The following is a 20,748-nucleotide window of genomic DNA, read 5'->3' on the forward strand; positions in this document are numbered from 1 at the left end:
GAATGTCCCGGTCCTCAAACACTCTGCATTTCAATCGGGAGAAAGCCGCACTTGCAGAGCTCAGGCGATGCTGGATTTCGGCATCAGTGTTGGCCCTTGTGGAAAGATAACTGCCCAGGTAGGAGAAGTGATTGACACTTTCCAACTTTACACCATTGAGTTGGATTTGTGCCGCTGCAGAGGGGTTGTTTTGGTCATTCGGGGCTATTCTTTTGAAATTGTAAATACCTTAGTTCCTGAATTCCATTCACCAATTTTATACCCACTGATATACAGAAGATGCTCTGTTGACAGGTCCCCTCTGCTTAACAGATATTTGCCAGACTGGTTTTGCAGACCCCTCCTTTCAAGCAGTTTATTTATTTACAGGATTTACACTGAAATAGAACAATCTGGAAAGTCATTCCCCTCTCCCCAATATACTTCCTGCTTTTGCAGAGAAAGATTTGAGGTCCTTTAAGAGAGTCAGCATGGCTCCGGGATTGCTCTCCTGCACCATTTCAGAATACAGTGGTACCTCTGGTTATGAACGCTTCAGGTTATGAACTCCGCTAACCCTGAAGTAGCTGCTCCTGGTTGCAAATTTCCCCCCAGGATGCAAACAGAAATTGTGTGGCAGGAGACCCCATTAGCGAAAGCGCGGCTCAGGATAAGAACGGTTTCAGCTTAAGAATGGATCTCCGAATGTCTCAACAAGCAAGATTGATGTGTAACAATGGAAAAATTATGAGACACTGCATTACCTTTGTAAACCAAGAAAATCCTCAATAATAATAAAAAAGCAAAATGAAGAAGAAGAAGAAGAAGAAGAAGAAGAAGAAGAAGAAGAAGAAGAAGAAGAAGAAGAAGAAGAAGAAGAAGAAGAATAGATGTCAAGAACAAATTAAGTTCGTAACCAGAGGTACCACTGTATGGTTTCTATGTGTGCCCACATTGTGTATTGATAAACATTGATTTTATTGTTTTGACAATTAGAGGGGAGTGTGCTTTGGTTGTTCTCATGTCATACGCTAGTGGTGATGGCAGGGGGGCGGGCGGGTTCATTGCTGGAAAAAGCCATGCTGGATCCTTCAGAGAAGGCCTTGCCTGTCGGGGGTCTTTGCACATAATTTGGCCCTACTGAGCTCACAATGGTTATGGATATCGAGCTTTCTTCTCACAGATAAATCTTTTTACATCCGAACAGCCACACTGTTCCAGGGCTCCTTGGCTCATTCGAATGCAGTAGCCTCCTCTATAATCACAAGTCCCAAAATTTTCAGTTCTAGAAAGACAAAGACGACTGTCAAGGCAAAAAGCCCAAACCCCTCCTCACCATTCATCATTATCTCAGGTTACAGGTAGGTAGCCGTGTTGGTCTGGGTCGAAGTAAAATAAAAAATTCCTTCAGTAGCACCTTAAAGACCAACTAAGTTTTTATTTTGGTATGAGCTTTCGTGTGCATGCACACTTCTTCAGATACATTGAAATAGGAGTCCCCAGGCGCTTATGTGGAGAAGGGGTGGGGAGGGGGAGGGGAGGGGGGATCACTCAGAAGGGTGGTGGAAGTGGGTGATTGACTGACTGATAGCTGTTGATGACTGAAAACGACTGCAAATGGTTTTGCATGAAAAAGCAAGGGTTGAGATGGCTGAAGATCTCAAAGTAGCTGTCTTACTACAAAAGAATTTCAGAAATAGACTGGAAAGAGAAGTTGCTGAATTACAACTTATCACCAAGCTCAAAACCATGGAGGGACCTGGTTTGAACAGAGACATAGGATTCTTATCTCATTATACATGATAAAGCGGTCTTCAGCCATCTCAACCCTTGCTTTTTCATGCAAAACCATTTGCAGTCGTTTTCAGTCATCAACAGCTATCAGTCAGTCAATCACCCACTTCCACCACCCTTCTGAGTGATCCCCCCACCCCTTCTCTACATAAGTGCCTGGGGACTCCTATTTCAGTGTATCTGAAGAAGTGTGCATGCACACGAAAGCTCATACCAAAATAAAAACTTAGTTGGTCTTTAAGGTGCTACTGAAGGAATTTTTTATCGTTATCTCAGTTCTCCCAGCCACCCCAACGTGAGTCTCTGTGGGGCTGCCCACATTTGCACCAGCCACAATTTTGCAGAATCCGAATGGTCAGTGGTGGTTATAACAACCAGACATGGGCAGTTTAGGAGGAGCCTGATTGGGGGCTGCAAAATATCTTCTGGGAGGCGAATTCAGATCAGTCCAGAGCAGCAAAGTATTGCTCTGCAAAGGTTTCAGCTCCCCCCATCCCTGTCCATTGCCCCTGCTGACTACAGCGGATGGTAGGAGCTGCAGTCCAGCAGCCTTTGCAGGGACCCACATGGTCTGTGCCAGGTTTGGACGTGACATCATGTGACATCATGAAGCAGGAATGGGGCAGGTAAAAACCTGGCTCATCTAAAAGAGGGTTTGCTGCACAGATATTTGAAAGGGGATTCTGAAGATGCGTGCAGCCAAAAAAGGACATCCTGTGACATCACTGTGACATCAGGAGACAGCGGTGGGTACTGGTCAAACCTAGCCTGTGAGCAGGTGGGGAGAGAATGATCCAGTCCATCAGCCTGATCCAGTACACCCACCCAGATGAATCCAGACTAGACAGCAATACACTGCTAGGCTGTTGGTTTGGAGTGAGGTTTGCAGTCAACTTTGGGTGGGGTTGAAAAGGCAGCCCCTTCCCATCATGCATCTCTGGCCCTCAGGCCCAGGGCTCTCCTCGAGCCCCACCCAATCCCCGAGCTTTTCTGCCTGGCTGGACTATGCCTCTTGCTTGCCTGGATGTACAGAGAAGTCTGGCTTTTGCATGGCTTGATGCTGCCTCTTGTACTACAAAGGGAAGTGTCATAGCTGTGACTCTGGCCATGCCCATCCCCATTGGCACATGGCCCCCAAGAAGGTTCCCCATGGGGGAAATAACCCTCAGGCTGCAAAAGCTTCCCCACTTCTGCTGCTCAGTGTGGCTCTCCCCAAAATTGATCTCGGGGAGCAGAGCTTGAAATGAGCAGTTTGTGACAGTGAAGAAATGTTCCTGCTACTGTTAGCCTTAAGCAACCAGCGGTTGGGCTCTCCATGGTCTCATCCAGACTTCCCTTTGGCCCCACACTTTCTAGAGTCTGCACCTTCCCAGTCCATGTCCGAGTGCTTTTCTTTTTTGCCCTGCCGCTTTCCCCAGGAAAATCGGATCTTTACCCGTGAATCACAGCAAATGTCAATTTGGGTTTTCCACAGAATTGTTTTCATTGGTAAAGAGCGGGTTTTCTTGAAGATAAGTCCTATAAGAAGGGGAAATGCTGCAGATTCCAGGGGTGGCTGTAGGAGGAACTCTGCTCTGCTCAGCCCAAGCAAATCTAATTTAATGGGTAGCAAAGGGACCGTCTCTCTTCCACTTACCCTTCAAAGTCAGTACCATCAACCCATTTCCAAGATGTTGGTTGCAAGAATTTTTGAAGTCCAATCCAATATTGATAACTCTAAGAAAAAGAATAAAATGTTAATAGAGAAGACTTCCTTCCCAATGAGACTTTCCTTTCTCACTTTTTAAGAGGCTCATATATAAAACCAATACAGTTAATAAGAGTCTACAGGAAACTAGAGAGTAGCAGGAAAATTACCTTTTTCTCTAGCTGGCTATGGGGCAACTAGATACTCCAAAATCAGATGCCCTGGTTGGCTTCCGGCCTATGGGCACCCCAGCACACACCTTGCTCAGGTGCAGAGTGGTCTGGAGGGAGACCCATGTCCAGAATGCAGAAGGTATGGATTGAGGACTAATTCTGTAAATTAAAATTTAAAACCTTCTATCCCACATGTGTGGGCAAAATAAAAAAAGGAAACAGGATGTGAAGCCCTTTTAGCAGAATAAAACACTGATATGTTTTTGCAGCTTATTGAAGTTTAGGAATAAGGCAGTTATACATTTCTATCCCCTTTTATTTTTGGGTCTGCTGACATTCCCCTTGCTCACCTCTGTTTCAGAGACTGAATTACATGTTTTTAGTAATCTTTTTTAAAAAGATGTTTACTTACATTTCAGTGCAGGCAGCATTTACAGCAAATATAGTATGCTGATAAATACTTCTAAGTTACAGTAAGGCGCAGGTCAATTCTGTATCCAGGGCAGCTGTCTTATCAGCTCCATCTGGTACACAGGCTGAGACCCTACCTGCCTGCGGACTGCCTCGCCAGAGTGGTGCATGCTCTAGTTATCTCTCGCTTGGATTACTGCAATGCGCTCTATGTGGGGCTACCTTTGAAGGTGACCCGGAAACTACAACTAATCCAGAATGCGGCAGCTAGACTGGTGACTGGGAGACCACATAACACCGGTCTTGAAAGGTCTACATTGGCTCCCAGTACGTTTCCGAGCACAATTCAAAGTGTTGGTGCTGACCTTTAAAGCCCAAACGGCCTCAGTCCAGTATACCTGAAGGAGCGTCTCCACCCCCATCATTCTGCCCGGACACTGAGGTCCAGCGCCGAGGGCCTTCTGGCGGTTCCCTCACTGCGAGAAGCAAAGCTACAGGGAACCAGGCAGAGGGCCTTCTCGGTAGTGGCACCCGCCCTGTGGAACACCCTCCCATCAGAGGTCAGAGAGATAAACAACTACAGTACCTGACATTTAGAAGATACCTAAAGGCAGCCTTGTTTAGGGAAGTTTTTAATCTGTGATATTTGATGTATTTTAATGTTCGTTGGAAGCCGCCCAGAGTGGCAGGGGAAGCCCGGCCAGATGGGCGGGGTTAAATAATATATTATTATTATTATTATTATTATTATTATTATTATAAAATAAAAGTTGGTGGTCTTGGCTTGGAGGCAGGGTGGAAAGAGACTCTCATCACGGACAGAAGGAAGTATAAAGGACAGTCTCATTTGTTACAGAGCTCCCACCCAGAGGAGCCAAAGAAGTGGCCACACACCTAGGAAGTTCCTTAACTCTTTGTGTACTAGTCCTGTGTTTTTTAAGCAAAATATTCATTGTTGTTTTGGCTGCAAAACCCTCACAGAATGTGCCCTGGTACCCCTTCCAGTTAGTGGGAGGGGGTTGCATCTCCTGGTGGATATCTCTTCATGCTCTGTTAGACTCGACTTGACTCCCCAGCACCAATCCTTAAAGTCGGAGGCATTTGCACCCCGAAGTTATTACCTTATCAATGAATGTGGCACCCCATAGCTGTTCTGCAGTCCAGGGCTTTAAAACAAGCAGCTGAGATGATTTCTTTTTGCAGGCTTCCTGGCTGTTCCACCAACTCTTCATTTCTGATGGAGGTGAAATCCACAGGCATTTCCACCCGAAGGGATTCCATCCATGGGAAGAGCAGTCTGGAGAAGGCAAGGGAAGGTGTTCAGCTGAAAGCTACCTGGTCTCAGGCCGGCTTAGGGTGGGACCCTCTCCAGTGGGACCCAGATCTGTCTCCCGTCAATGGGCTGAGAGTCTATGAGAGGGAGAGTGGGTGACGTGGATCATGGTGCCCACACCAAAAAGAAGCAAGTCACAGGCTGGATGGGGGAGGGACACTTTCCACGTGTATTTCCAGACAGAAGCAGGGCTTTGGCTAGTGGCCAAGGAGTGTCAGGGCCCCTGCCAGGGAGTCTGTCTTGGGTGCGTCTGTGGGGGCCATCATAGACATAGTACTGCCCGCATAGGAATGCAGTGGAGAGGCTGGAGCAGGGGGCCAAGGCGTTCGAGATCCAAGGTACAACTGAAATGGTGTACAGTACATTAAATAATATTAATTCTATTGTGAACACTTTAATTTACAGTATGGAAATCTAATTCAGTATGTCAAAGTACTCTTGCAGCCCATGTGCTCGGAGAGGTTGGGCCGCCCTGCCCTGCATGATCCCAATCCTCTTTCACCACCTGAGAGGCAGGTGATAGAATACGGTGCGCAGGGAGCCCAGCCAGCCCAGCCAGCCTCTTGATCTGAATGCAAGAGACATACCCTTCTGTTGGCAAGTTATACCTAGCTCTAGTTTTTTCCTCAACTCCTCCAACTGCTGCTGAAGGCTCTCCTTCTCCTCCTGTAGCCTTGCATTGTCCTGTTGATGCTGCTCTTTCTCCTGTTCCAGCTCTTCCTTCTCCTGCTGCGTAAGCATCAGGCTCTCGTTGGCTTGCCTCAGCTTCTCCTGGGTCCTGTTCCCAGCAGCCCAGCAGCTCCAGAGGGTCTTGTTGGTGGAGTGGAGCTCCTCCTTGGCCTCTTCCAGCTGGACCTGGGCCTGGGCCAGGCTGCCCTCCTTGGAGCCAATTCTCCGTGCCAGGGCGCTGCCATCTTCATTCGCCTGCTGCAGTTGCCGTGAGACCTGCCAGTCTGCAGAGCACAAGCAGGGGCGACATGAGAGAGGGACCTTCAGGTGCCAGGCAGGCAGCATGGCAGAGGGGAGCCAGGCACTATTGCGGGTGCCCAAAGGCAGGCTGCTCAGAGATATACGAATAGGGGGTATAGCATGGGCGTAGGCAGGGGGGCAGTTGCCCCCCTAGAAGCAGGGCCGCTGGCCAGCCTGCCCCGCTGCCCGCCACTGCCCGGTGCCGTCTCCCTTCTCCCTGGCTGGCTGTGGGGCGGGTGGAGGGAAAGCCCTAGAGCCGCGCAAAGCATTTGGCTGGCTTTCCCTCCACCTGCCCCGGCGATCGCGGAGGGGAAGGAGGGGATCGGAGTAGCCCGATTTCGGGCTGATACTGGTGCCCCCTTCGCCCCTGCCGGTCGAGGAGGGGGAGGAGTAGCCTGATTTCGGGCTGATCCTGGCGCCCCCTCACCCCTGAACAACCATGTCTTGCCTTGCCCCCCCTCCCCCTAGTTTTCATCCTGGGTAAGCTCACAGGAGACGGTGAGGTACTCTCCCGATGTGAGGCTCCAGCTCCCCTTGAACCCGACCACTGACCATGCAGGTTGGGGCTGGTGGGAACTGGAGTTGAACACTACGTACCTGGAGGGCACCAGGCAGACCCTCTCTGAGCCCAGGCTCCAGGGTAAGCTCTGCATCAAATGCCTGTGACATTTATTATATTTTATTTATTAAATTTATATGCTGCCCTTAACCAAAAGATCTCAGGGTGGTTCACAGACATTTTTCCCCTCCCCCATTTATCAGGTCAATGGACTTGGGCAGGGGGGCACCCCCTACTCACATCGGACCCCCAGTCCTATGGCGGTGGTGAGAAGGAAAAGGCAGGCGGCTACCAGTGCCAGGATGGAGTACCAGGTCCGACGGTCCAACTCTGGAAGAGAAACCCACTGGGGTCAGTTTGCGGTTCTTGTGGGATGGGCTCAACCCTCCAAGGAAGCCTGATCCTAGAGGGAGGGCAGTGTGTCAGGGCCCAGCATGCTTTGCTGCATTCATGGCCAATTCCATGCATAGGCAATTGTGGGGGAAGGAGCAGGCTCCTTGGGGGTCCCCTCTCCTCTCCCTCGGCAGGGCCCCCCTCTCATGCAGAGCCCCAAGATGAGGAGAGAGACTGTCCCAAGTCAGACTGGTGGAATGGCTGCGGAAACCCCAAGATTCCCCCAGATTTATATTCTGCATAGTTGAAAAGGTTCCACTGATAATTTGAGTAAAAAGGTCATGAAATTAAAGCCTCTTTGGGAGCCCTTCTTAAATATGAAAATCTGGAGGTACATAATCTCAGGATGAAAACCATTCTAAACACAGAAAAACCAACGATGGGCCCCCTGTTCATGATCCCAGAACAGTTTGGAGGTGCCTGTTGTCTCCTTTCCGGAAGGCCCTGAACCCTAAAGGCTCCAGAGAAGCGGACACGGAGCAACGGATTCAAACTACAAGAAAGAAAATTCCACCTAAACATTAGGAAGAATTTCCTGACAGTAAGAGCTGTTCGGCAGTGGAATTTGCTGCCAAGGAGTGTGGTGGAGTCTCCTTCTTTGGAGGTCTTTAAGCACAGGCTTGACAGCCATCTGTCAGGAATGCTTTGATGGTGTTTCCTGCTTGGCAGGGGGTTGGACTGGATGGCCCTTGTGGTCTCTTCCAACTCTATGATTCTATGATTCTATGACTCTCCTTAAAACAGGCTAGAATTTCCCCAGCCCTCGAACTGCCTGGTTTGTTGGTGATCGTTATGCAATAAAGGGCTGTAAGTTTTCCTTACTGAGTGCCAACCCGCTTTCAAAAAGGAGAAACCAGGACACACTGAAAGTTGTTGAACTTTTTTTTAGGAAGACCCCGAACTTGTTGAGTTCTACTTTTAACTACGGATCGCTATGGCAACTGTCATTTTGATTGCCCCTACCGCAGCATATGTAGGCTATAGAAGCTATGACCTATTGCTACTGCAATAACAATGCTCTTAACTTTCCACAAGTTTTCTGCTTCCCTTCTAAGTCACATGACTGCCCCCTTTAACTCTAAACTGAGGCTTTGTCCTTCTATCTCTGAACCGAGGGAGTGGGGCCACCCAGTTGCCCTCTGGCATGGAGCTCAGCCCCGTTTCCTTTGTTCTCTTAATAGCTGCTCACCCAGGCGATCCCCTCGGCACAGGAAGCCAGCCTGGCTTATAGTTTAACAGCTGCCTACATCCTTCCTTCCACAAACTCATAACAATACTAAGCAGCAAAAACTGCTTAAGGAGGGCCCCAATCCAACGGGGGGGGGGGGAGAAAGCAAATACTGTATATAATTAGTTGGACAGTTTTATGAGCTTCCTGGGTAGGAAGGGTCACTAGTGCTTTGCACAGCGCCTGCCGAATAGGAGTGGGAAGGAAACGGAGCTCAGGGTCCTTTCAGAAGTAAGGGACCTTTCAGAGAAGCCCCCTGACCACAAGGAAAAGTGGAGGGTGTTCCTGGTAGATCCCAAGGTGGCCAGGATCCACTGGGGAGAGGCATCAGCGGGGGGGGGGGGGGAGAACTGAGCCCAGGCAACTAGATGCTTGGTGGCGCCTGATGTTGGGGGTCAGTAATCTCCCTTCTCAGGTCATGGGGAATGTGGGGTTATGCTCAGAAGACCCTGAGAAGATTCCCCTGCTGGAATCCAGCAGGTAGCGAGGAGGGACCGACTGGGAAATGGCCTTCAGGTGGGAGTTAAGGGACAGACCTTGAGGGCAGGTCGAAACCCTTTCCTTACAGTATATGTTCAAAATGCCTGCTGGCTCCAGCAGTTCTCCTTTTACTCCGGAGGAGAATCCAGGTGGGTTAGGACCTGGCCAGCACTCAAATGATGTGAAGGTACTTTCAAAAATGTACAAATTACTACTAGAATGGTTGACAAAAGATGAAGAAGTTAAGGCAGTGAGGATACACTCAAGAGATTTTGGATATAATATCCAATTTTCATCATGGGAAAAGTTATGGAAAGAGGATTTAAAATTTGCTGCTTGCTGCATGTTGAAGGAAAACGATATGAAAATGACGTACTGTTGGTATTTAACACTGTGTAAAATTGCTAAAATGTATAGAACTAGGTAGTTCAAATTTCTGCTGGAATTGTGAAGGGAAAGAGGGTACCTTCTACCACATGTGGTGGTCCTGTGCAGGGATAAAAAAGCTTCCTGGTATATAATGATATATAATAAGTTAAAGGAAATGTTTAAGAAAACTTTAGTTAAAAAACCAGAACCTTTTTGGTTGGTTGTCTTCTACCAAAAGAAGACAAAAGGCTTTTCATGTACGCAAGGACGGCAGCGAGAATGCTTCTAGCCCAAGAGATGGAAGGAGGGTTGAGGTGCCAACTAGAGAAGAATGACAGACCAAGTTGATGGAATATGTAGAGATGGCAAGATGAATGGGAAAGATCAGAAACCAGGAAGATTAAGTACAGTATTCCTAAAAGACTGGAATAATTTTAACATACTGTACTTAAAAGACCACTGTAAACAGTTAAAATCATTGGCAGGGATGCAATGACACTTAGAATGTGAAACGAACTTTGGAAACTATGAATATGCAACAGATCCAGTAGATAACAGCAAAAGATGCAGAAAAAGAAAAAAAGAAAACATTTTCTTTGGAAATGGAGGGAGGAGAGGAAGTCTAAAGGTTCAAAAGAACCTTTTTATTTTATGTTTTGAAATCATTAAAGTTATAATGCATAAATTTATGTAAAACCAAAATATATAGAAAAGGACCTGGCCGGCACTCACCTTTCCTGCCCTCTGTGGCGGTGGGATTCCTCTCCTCCTGGCAGGGGGGGCCCTGGACGTTCTCATAGGTCAGCTCTCCCTCGCTGGGGTCTGGAAGAGGAGACGAGGGGTGAGGCATGGAGGGGGGGGACCCTGGTGAGGGGATCTGGTGAGGGGATCTGGTCCAGTTGGCTCTATGTACCTTTCCCCTGGCTCTTCTCCAGAGGGGTCCTCACGAACCGCAGGTCAGCGTAGGTCACATCCTGTGACATCCTGGGGTGGGTGGGGTCCCGTCGCACCTGGACTCGTGGCAACGGGAGAGGCTGGGCTGGTTGGGAGCTCCTGTGCTCTCTGGAGAGAAAAAGAGGAAAGTGGTGGTAAATGAAAGAAAGTGAAATGAGAGAGACTTCCTGCAGTGCATGAAAATAAAAGTTCTGCCTGCCTCCCCCCCCCCCCCCCGCAATCCCCTCAAGGGACCCAGGCCAGCTGCATGGCCCCCTCGGGGCACAGCAGAGCATCCGAGCATTGCTTCCTCTTTCCCCTTTGCACCTTCCCGGAATCGTGTCGCAGGCGGAGGGAAGGGGCTTCCCCTGCAGGGCGTGTTGCCCGTCAGCAGAACTTGGATACCCCCTCTGCTGCCCCCCCCCTGCGGATCCAGGCCCTCTCTGCTCCCGGCCCACCCTGTTGCTGCCGGCCCTACCACGGCAGCGGCAGCAGCCTTGCCCTGGGTTGGCAGGTTTCCAGCTGCAGGGGCAAGTGGGGGTTAGGTTGCCTCCCCCCCCCATCAAATGGCTTCACCCTTATTCATGGACGGAGAGGCCTTGGCCTAGGGAGGGACGGTGGTGGCACAGCCTCAACATGGTAGTGGGTGATGGGGTAGATAGAAGTGAATTAGACTGAGGCCCAGAGATGAATCATAGAATCATAGACTTGTAGGCTTGGAAGGGAACCCAATGATCATCTAGTCTGACCCCCAGCAACGCAGGCACCACAGCTAAAGAATCCCCGACAGATGGCCACCCAGTTTCTGTTTAAACCCCTCCTTTCCTGTCATTGGAACCCCTTGCTTCGGGTCCCACCCTCCGGGGAAGCAGGAAACAAGCTTGTTCCCTCTTCCATGTGGCAGTTCTTGAGATATTTCTAGACGGCTCTCGTGTCTCCTCTCAGTCTCCTGTTTTCCAGGCTAAGCAGACCGAGCTCCTTCAACCATTCCTCATCAGGCTTGGTTTCCAGACCCTTGATCCTCTTGGCTGCCCTCCTCTGCACACCTTCCAGCTTGTCCATATTCTCCTTAAACTGGGATGCCCAGGACCAGGGCCGTCTTAAGCGCCCCTGGCGCCGTGGAGCGACGGATCCCTCCGGCGCCCCCCCCCGTTTCCCAGCGCGGTGGGCGGGCGGGCGCAGTGCGCAGCACAGCTGCCACATGCGCTGCTGCGCGGCGGGTGGGCAGGCACAGCACGGTTGCCGTGGGCGCAGCTGCGCGTCGAACCGGCGGACCGGCCGGGCAGCGGGTGAGCGCAGCTCGCGGCGCCCTCCTGGCGGGCGCAGCTCGTGGCGCCCTCCTGGCGGGCCGGCGCCGTGGTGCCCTGCACCACCGGGGGTCTACCTAGAGCCGGCCCTGCCCAGGACTGCAGGCAGGCTCTAACCAAGGGACTGTTGCTTGCTTGGATCAGGGCACAAGACTTCTGGGGATGCAGCCTAGGAGAGCATTAGCCTCCCCCCCCTGCTGCTGCTGCTTCATCATACTGTTGAGGTGTTAGGGAAGGGGCAGTACCTCTGGTGGGGGACACATCCTGCTCCTTCCGGGGTACTTTGTCCACCTTTGGTCCCCACCTTGCACTCTGCTCTCACCTGTGGCTCCTAGAAGCTGGCAGGAGGGAACAGTGGCTACACCCCAGGAATGGCTTCGACTAGCCAGCTAAACAAGGGGAGGGGAGCTGATGGGTCTCAAAGCCATGGGGAGAGAGGGACTTACCCTGCATGTGAGGACAGGCTCTGGCAGACGGAGCGGACGAGAGCAAGAGGGGGTCCAAGGGTCAAGAAGGCCGTTTCTGCCTGTGCTGAAGAGGGAAGTGGGGGAAGATGGGGCTGACCCAGCTGAGAAGGGACCCCATCTAGGAGGAGGAAAACTCTGATTCTAAACCTCTGCTGCCTTGCGGGAGAAGGAAAGGCTCAGGCGTATACCCTACTACACAGAGCCAGACTGGAGTCCCTAAGGTGGTTGGGTGGTGCCGGGTGATGCCTTGTACGCCTCCTTCCGGCAACGCCTGCAGCCGAGCGGGTGCCCAGCGTCTTGCTCTGCCTTCCTCTGGACCATGCCAGTGAGGGCGAGAGAGAAGTCTTCTTGTCTGGGCAGCCCAGGACCCCCAGACCCACCACCCAGGCTTGGGCCCCAGAGAGGTCCCTTGGCTGCTGCTAATGCAGCGGTTTGGCTTCACCCCCAGCGGCACACTCCATTGTCTCTCCAGACAGGCAGGCACCAACCATAATCACACCGGTGACTCAGACCAAGCTTGGGGCCTGCGAACACACCTCCATCCTCATGTGGTTTCTAGGCAGGGCACCAGTGGAAGTGGAGATGAGCCCTTGAAATACAGTAGGAGGCGTAAATCAGTCATGTTCATCAATTTCAATGGGTGCTACCATCCTATTATGGGTCAGTGTTGCATGAAGCATGTACTGCCCTGGACTTCCAGCAAATGAATGTCACTGGGGAGGCCCAAGGTCTGATTGTGTGTGTGTGTGTGTGTGTGTGTGTGTGAGAGAGAGAGAGAGAGAGAGAGGGTGTGTGTGTGTGGGGGGGGGGGGGTTATAGCATTTGTCCAAGGAGAGTGACCAGCCATGAGCTCACACTCACTTCCAATCTTATGTTTATTATTACTATTATTAGCATTGGTTTTATTAACAAGATTATAATCTTCATAATTGTTATACGGTTGCCTGAAAGTAACATTTTCCTGAGTGGTCTTACAAAGCAAAAAGCAGCAACAACAAACCAGAATACAAGTTCAGAAATACAAAATGCAATAATTTGAAGAATGAAATGAAACAAAAAGAACAAGACTTTCCTGAGAGTAGAGAGAGAGAGACTAAAGCCATTTGCAGCTCACCATAAACCACCCTTTTCTTTCGTGTGTTCCAAATCCAATAAATGGATTTGGTAGTGGCCCTCTGAGGGACCCAGGTGGCGCTGTGGTTAAACCACTGAGCCTAGGGCTTGCTGATCAGAAGGTCGGCGGTTCGAATCCCTGTGATGGGGTGAGCTCCCGTTGCTTGGTCCCAGCTCCTGCCAACCTAGCAGTTCGAAAGCACGTCAAAGTGCAAGTAGATAAATAGGAACCGCTATAGCGGGAAGGTAAACGGCGTTTCCATGTGCTGCTCTGATTTGCCAGAAGCGGCTTTGTCATGCTGGCCACATGACCTGGAAGCTATACGCCGGCTCCCTCGGCCAATAATGCGAGATGAGCGCGCAACCCCAGAGTCGGTCACGACTGGACCTAATGGTCAGGGGTCCCTTTACCTTTACCTTTAGTGGCCCTCTAGAGCAGGGGTTCCCATACTTACTGCGCTTTGGGCCGGTGCCCGAAGCGCCGATCACGCGGTGGGCCGGAGGGTGGGGGAGCGCACGCCCATATGCTTGCACCTCCGCTATTTCTGGTGCACTTCTGGGTCGCAGGAGCACTGGAAATAGCTTGTGCGCATGCGCACTGGCCTCCTCCGACCCAAAACTGTGCCAGACTGAATTGTGTATTGTCTTAAGAAACTCACACGACTCTGCAACTAGTTTTCTGCTGTGTAAAGGGGACTGTACTCTGCTAAGTAAAGGAACACGCTAGCGCAAGTTAGGAAGGACATTAATAAACAATATATCCTCTCCTGCCACCCTGAACATTCCCACAGAGAGAAGGAACACCCTGGTGAATCTGCAGCAGCACAACTGGATGCCTTCCTCTGCCTCAGCTGCAACAACACATGTCTCTTCGCTATCGGTCTATGCAGCCACAGCAGGCGCTGCAATCACCCAGGAGTTTGACTTCACCCTAAAGGCAAAAGGCGGACTCCTCCATGATCTCCTGAGACAGATGGATGCCAGCACAGTTGGGAACTGTAGCTCTGTGCAGAGAGTCTCTCCACCCTCTTAACAAACTATGGTTCCCAGGATTCTTGGATAGGGCAACCATGGCTGTTACAAGTAGCACAAGACAGACATTCAGTGTAAGTAGTAGAAAAGTTAGGCGTGGTGGCCGGGAGGGGGCTCATTGCTGGAAGAAGCCATGCTGGCTCCTCCAGAGAAGGCCTTGCCTGTCGGGGGTCTTTGCACGTACTTTGGCCCTACTGAGCTCACACTGGCTGTGGCTATTGAGCGTTCTTCTCGCAGATGTATCTGGCTTTTGTTGAACAGCCACACCATTGCAGGGCTCTGTTGCTCATTTGAACGCAGTTGCCCCTAGATCGACATGTCCCAATATTTTCAGTTCTAGAAAGACAAAGATGACAGTCAAGGCAAGAAGCCCCAATCCCTCCTCACCATTCAGCGTTATCTGAGCTTCTCCCACCAACCTTGTCCATCATCCATGCTGACTGAGGATGATGGGAGTACAGCCAAAAAAGGTCACCATGACATCAGCAGATGGGGGCGGGCACCGGTCAGATTTGGCCTGATCCGATCCATCAGCCAGATCCACTCTCAAACACGCTGCCCGATTTACATGATAGATCAGGGCAAAGCGGGCAAATCGAGGCCAGCATCCTGGTCCCACAGTGGCCAATCAGATGCCTCCAATGGGAAGCTCCAAAGCAGGATTCAAGCACAACAGCAACGCTCCCCTCCTGTGGTTTCCAGCCCCTGGCATTCAGAAGCATTGCTGCCTCCGACCGTGGAGGCCGAGCAGAGCCTTCTGGGACATTTTGACTTATTTTGTATCTGAATTATTGCTTTGCTCCCAAATTATTCTCCTGGAAAGGTTTTGTTTTGAATAGGTTGGGCACACTTTTGGGGGAAAAATAAGACTTTCCAGAAAACCTCAAAAATGGCTCAGTTTCTCCTGGGATAAATATTGTTTGGCACCAGGGATGAGCCCTAACAGAAGGGAAACGGCTGCAGGCTGCGGATTCCGGGGGTGAGGGCTGGTGAGAGGAACTCTGCTCTGTTCAGCCCAAGCAAATCTGACTTGATGGGTAGCAAATCGCTCTTCCACTTACCCTTCATAGTTCGTACCATCAACCCATTTCTTGTACCATTTCCCCTCAAGTCCAATCCAGTATTGAGTTCTCTAGGAGAAAGAATAAAATGTTAACAGGGAAAGACCTCCTTCCGAATGGATCTTTCCTTCCTCCCTTTTTAAGAGGCTCATATATATAGAACCAATACAGCTTCTGGGACCCGTCCCAGAAACTCCCACAACAACCCTTCCCTGTATTGTTGTAATATTCAATTGGGAGCCACCCAGAGTGGCTGGGGAGACTCAGCCAGATGGGTGGGGTATAAATAAATTGTTGTTGTTGTTGTTGTTGCTGTTGCTGCTGCTGCTGTTGTTGTTGTTGTTATTATTATTATTATTATTATTATTATTATTATTATTATTCCCAGCTCTTTGTCTGGGACTGGAGAGCTGGCTGATCTTATCTCCAGCCAAGGTATACTGTTGCATCTCTGAGCGGTATACTGTTGCATCTCTGAGCGGTGCGAGATCCCAAGGGTTCCAGGCGCTCACCCAGGCTTTGTGTTTCCTTTTGGAAATGAGGCACAGAGGAGACTAGGGTGTCTTTATGATATATGGTTTATTTTCAGTGCACATTTACGCAACCTGAGCCTGTGATGGAGGGGTTCACAGCATCCATACCCCCAAAGGGTCTTGTTTCTCACCACAGCTGCCTTGGATTCCACCGTGCTCGGCTTCTCTGACTTTCTATCCAGATTCCCCCCCCTTTGCTTTTTTAATGACTCATCACCTCTTCTTCATTCTCTTAGTAGCCCAGCACCCCAGGCGAGGCTTAAAACCAACCTAGGGTTTAAGCCTTGCTGGTTCCAGGGCTTCAGGAGGCTTGATTAAATTCTAACACTTCCTGGATCCAGGAATTTAGAAGAGTCTGACATTCCCTGGTCAGTCTACAAAGTCTCCCAAAAAATATACCTTCCCTTCCCCCAGAAGTTCAGAAGTATGAAATCTACACCCTCCTGGGCTTCTTGTGGCTTGAGAACGTACAAAATTCAGTCCAGAATGGTCCGTTCCCCAAGGCCCACTGGACGTTATGTATCTTGACCAGAAATGCTCACAGTTCCTTCATCAGGAGCAGATCCTGTGAACATTCTCCTTTTCAAAGTGACCCACTGTATCCCCACCAGTTCTATGGTGTTTCTTTTGCAAGAGCACTGAGAAATCAAGGGGTTCTATCCTTCCCTTTGCTCTCTTTCCTGGTGGATATTCTTCATGATCTGTAATGGTTAGTCTCCTTAAAGTCTGAGGCATTTGCACCCCAAAGTTGTTACCTTATCAATGAATGTGGCACCCCATAGCTGTTTTGCACTCCAGGGCTTTAAAACAAGCAGCTGAGATGATTCCCTTTTGCAGGCTGCCCAGCTATCACCCCAACTCTTTGTGTTGTTTGAAATCCACAGGCATTTCCACCTGAAGAGATTCCATCCATGGGGACAACAGCCTAAGGAAGACAAGAGAAGGTCAAGGGAAGGCGTTCAGCTGAAAGCCACGTGGTCTCAGGCCAGCTTAGGGTGGGACCCACTCCAGTGGGACCCAGATCTGTCCCCAGCCCATGGGCTGAGAGTCTAGGAGGGAGAGAGGGTGTATGTTGCCAATCCAGAGGCAAGGACTTTCTGAAAAGCATCTCTGTTGGGCCCAGTTCAGTCCGCGTGGCAGACCGTGTCAGCCGCTGAGCAGAGACAGAGAGGATGGAGCTGAGTGCAGGCAGATGCACACAAGGAAAGTTGCCCACTTCAAACATTCTTTCCACCTGTGGATGGCGTGAATCACGGTATCCACACAGGATGGGCTATGGGGACAGATAAGATAAGATATCTTTATTGTCATTGTCCCCTTGCGGGAACAACGAAATTACTCGGTTGCTACATCCACAGGTAAAAAGGTAAAGGCAAAGGACCCCTGGATGGTTACGGTAGGTCCAGCCAAAGGCAACTAAGCGTTGCTGTGATTATCTTGCTTTTCAGGCCCTTCCTACGTGGGGCTACCTTTGAAGGTGACTTGGAAACTACAACTAATCCAGAATGCAGCAGCTAGACTGGTGACTAGAAGTGGCCACCGAGACCACATAACACCGGTCCTGAAAGACCTACATTGGCTCCCAGTACGTTTCCGAGCACAATTCAAAGTGTTGGTGCTGACCTTTAAAGCCCTAAACGGCCTCGGTCCGGTATACCTGAAGGAGCGTCTCCACCCCCATTGTTCTGCCCGGACACTGAGGTCCAACTCCGAGGGCCTTCGGGAGGTTCCCTCATTGCGAGAAGCCACGTTGCAGGCAGAGGGCCTTCTTGGTGGTGGCGCCCGCCCTGTGGAACGCTCTCCCAACAGATGTCAAAGAGGAAAACAACTACCAGACTTTTAGAAGACATCTGAACAGGGAGGCTTTTTAATGTTTAATAGATTACTGTGTTTTATTTTTCTGTTGGAAGCCACCCAGAGTGGCTGGGGAAACCCAGCCAGATGGGCGGGGTATAAATAATAAATTATTATTATTATTATTATTATTATTATTATTATTATTATTATTATTCCTTTAACTCGGAGGAAGCATTGGGACTTGCATTCTTCTGTACATAATGGAGTTGCAGTCAAAGCCTATAGAGAGGAGCCTGATTCTCCTCATGTGCTAGTGAGATTTTTTTTAACCCTGCCCTTCTTGGAAGGAACTCAAGGCTGTGCCATGAGGGCACAGCCCTGGGCACAGCCAAGGTGGGGAAGCTTCTCCCCTAGATCAAGTAAAACAATAGAAATACTTAACTAGCAGACCAATCAGGTCGGTTCCGCCCACTAACAAAAGCCCTGCCTATGCCCACGTCCCTGCAGCTCTCTTTACTCTGAATCGGGCTTAGAATCATAGAATCATAGAATCATAGAATCATAGAGTTGGAAGAGACCACAAGGGCCATCCAGTCCAACCCCCTGCCAAGCAGGAAACACCATCAAAGCATTCCTGACAGATGGCTGTCAAGCCTCTGCTTAAAGACCTCCAAAGAAGGAGACTCCACCACACTCCTTGGCAGCAAATTCCACTGCCGAACAGCTCTTACTGTCAGGAAGTTCTTCCTAATGTTTAGGTGGAATTTTCTTTCTTGTAGTTTGAATCCGTTGCTCCGTGTCCGCTTCTCTGGAGCAGCAGAAAACAACCTTTCTCCCTCCTTTATATGACATCCTTTTATATATTTGAACATGGTTATCATATCACCCCTTAACCTTCTCTTCTCCAGGCTAAACATACCCAGCTCCCTAAGCCGTTCCTCATAAGGCATCGTTTCCAGGCCTTTGACCATTTTGGTTGCCCTCTTCTGGACACGTTCCAGCTTGTCAGTATCCTTCTTGAACTGTGGTGCCCAGAACTGGACACAGTACTCCAGGTGAGGTCTGACCAGAGCAGAATACAGTGGTACTATTACTTCCCTTGATCTAGATGCTATACTCCTATTGATGCAGCTTTATCGTGTTCAACAGAGCAAGTGTGCAAAGGATTGCAGCTGGAATTTAGGAAAGGCATGGATGGCAAATTCATCTACTATCATTAAAGGAAAAATGGATGGAGAAGGATGATGAAAGTAAAATGTAGGCCAGACTTTGAGCTCTTGCCAAACGGGGCACTTATGAGCTTCTCAGCCAAGTCCACCACTGCAGGGGCAGGTGATGCGATAGGACACAAGGGGTGCCCTGCCAGCCTTGCTACCCTCCTGAGCAGAGTGCAATGGACATACCAATCTCTTGGCAAGATTTGGCTTCCTCCAAACTCTTCATGGTCTGGTCCAGCTGCTGCTGCAGCTTCTCCTTCTCCTGCTGCGTGAGCATCAGGCTCTCATTGGCTTGCCTCAGCTTCTCCTGGGTCCTGTTCCCAGCAGCCCAGCAGCTCCGGAGGGTCTCGTTGGTGGAGTGGAGCTCCTCCTTGGCCTCTTCCAGCTGGACCTGGGCCTGGGCCAGGCTGCCCTCCTTGGAGCCAATTCTCCGTGCCAGGGCGCTGCCATCTTCATTCGCCTGCTGCAGCTGCCGTGAGACCTGCCAGTCTGCAGAGCACAAGCGGGGGCGACATGAGAGAGGGACCTTCAGGTGCCAGGCAGGCAGCGTGGCAGAGAGGAGCCAGCCTCTGTTGGATGGGGGCACACACAGGCTGGCTCGGCCCAACGGAACTGCTGCTCAGAGATATGCAAACCCAAGCCATGCATGTCTTATGTATTATACAAACGTTTCCTACATCAGGGGCTGATGATGAGGTGTGCTCCTGATGTTGTGGGGCTCCAGCTCCCCTTGACCCTGACCACTGGCCATGCTGATGGGAATTGGAGTCAATAATAATAATAATAATAATAATAATAATAATAATAATAATATTTTATTTACACCCCTAAACAGGGCTGCCTTCAGATGTCTTCCTAAAGTCAGAAAGTTGTTTATTTCCTTGACCTCTGATGGGAGGGCGTTCCACAGGGAGGGCACCACCACCAAGAAGGTCCTCTGCCTGGAGGGTGCCAGGCTGTCTGTCTCTGAGCCCAGGCTCCAGGGAAAGCTCTGCATCAAATGCCTGCAACATCCAAAGGTTCTTCCCCCCCCCCATTTGTCAGCTCAATGGGCTTGGGCAGGGGCACCCGCTACTCACATTGGACCCCCAGTCCTATGGCGGTGGTGAGAAGGCAGAGGCAGGCGGCCAACAATGCCAGATTGGCGTACCAAGTCCGACGGTCTGACTCTGGAAGAGAAACTCGCTGGGGTTAGTGTGCGGTTCCTGTGGGATGGGGTCAACTCTCAAAGGAAGCCTGATCCTAGAGGGAGGGCTGAGTGGAGATAGGGAACAGCCCCCAATTCCCTGTTAGGGCCCCAGCTTCTTTGCTGCATTCGTGGCCGAGCAGCAGGCGCCTTTCCCCCTGTGGGTGGCCCCTCCTCTGCAGAGAAAAGTAATGGGCCCAAATGCCCCCATATCCTCCTCCTCCTCCTCCTCCTCCTCCTCCTCCTCCTCCTCCTCATTGCAGGTGGAGGATCCAGGTGGGTTAGGACCTGGCCGACACTCACCTTTCCTGCCCTCTGTGGCGGTGGGAGTCCTCTCCTCCTGGCCAGGGGGGCCCTGGACGTTCTCATAGGTCAGCTCTCCCTCGCTGGGGTCTGGAAGAGGAGCCGAGGGGTGAGGCACGGAGGGGGGCATCTGGATCTGGTCCAGTTGGTTCCACGTACCTTTCTCCTGGCTTCTCTCCGGAGGGGTCCTCACGAAGCGCAGGTCAGCATAGGTTACACCCTGTGACATCCTGGGGTGGGTGGGGAGGCCCTGCTGGCCCTGAAATGATGGCAAAGGGTGAGGGAGATGCCTGGCTGGCTGGCTGAGAGCTCCTGCGCTGGCTGAAAAAAGATGAAGTTGATGGCAAGCGAGAAACCTGATAGGGTCCCTCAACCAACCACAAGTACTAGACTTCCTACAGCACATGGTGTCTCTTTGGCATGC

General features: G+C 50.6%; 2 protein-coding genes across 5 annotated transcripts; both read right to left on the reverse strand.

The window, feature by feature from the left end:
• Nucleotides 1–328: 328 nt before the first annotated feature.
• Nucleotides 329–10,631, reverse strand: LOC118077297 (uncharacterized). Of its 2 annotated transcripts, XM_035100890.3 has the most exons (7): nucleotides 10,289–10,631; nucleotides 10,108–10,197; nucleotides 7,146–7,235; nucleotides 5,986–6,330; nucleotides 5,166–5,341; nucleotides 3,410–3,489; nucleotides 329–1,264 (listed from the first exon to the last, which is right to left on the reverse strand). In XM_035100890.3, exons 1-7 carry the CDS (start codon nucleotides 10,602–10,604, stop codon nucleotides 1,135–1,137), a joined length of 1,227 nt encoding a protein of 408 aa, XP_034956781.2. In that variant the 5' UTR covers nucleotides 10,605–10,631; the 3' UTR covers nucleotides 329–1,134. The 2 variants fall into 2 exon arrangements, with proteins under 2 accessions (XP_034956781.2, XP_088508740.1); XM_088652614.1 differs by lacking the exon at nucleotides 7,146–7,235 and having other exon boundaries at nucleotides 10,289–10,491.
• Nucleotides 10,632–12,939: 2,308 nt separating this feature from the next.
• Nucleotides 12,940–20,715, reverse strand: LOC118077237 (B-cell differentiation antigen CD72-like). 3 transcript variants are annotated; one of them, XM_088652875.1, is made up of 6 exons: nucleotides 20,484–20,715; nucleotides 19,915–20,004; nucleotides 19,022–19,324; nucleotides 16,577–16,746; nucleotides 15,289–15,359; nucleotides 12,940–14,563 (listed from the first exon to the last, which is right to left on the reverse strand). In XM_088652875.1, exons 1-6 carry the CDS (start codon nucleotides 20,551–20,553, stop codon nucleotides 14,443–14,445), a joined length of 825 nt encoding a protein of 274 aa, XP_088509001.1. In that variant the 5' UTR covers nucleotides 20,554–20,715; the 3' UTR covers nucleotides 12,940–14,442. The 3 variants fall into 3 exon arrangements, with proteins under 3 accessions (XP_088509001.1, XP_034956637.1, XP_088509000.1); XM_035100746.3 differs by having other exon boundaries at nucleotides 20,325–20,715; XM_088652874.1 differs by lacking the exon at nucleotides 19,915–20,004 and having other exon boundaries at nucleotides 20,325–20,715.
• Nucleotides 20,716–20,748: the final 33 nt, after the last annotated feature.

Source organism: Zootoca vivipara, chromosome 10 (genome assembly GCF_965207765.1).
Source record: "Zootoca vivipara chromosome 10, rZooViv2.hap1.1, whole genome shotgun sequence".
Taxonomy (NCBI): domain Eukaryota; kingdom Metazoa; phylum Chordata; class Lepidosauria; order Squamata; family Lacertidae; genus Zootoca; species Zootoca vivipara.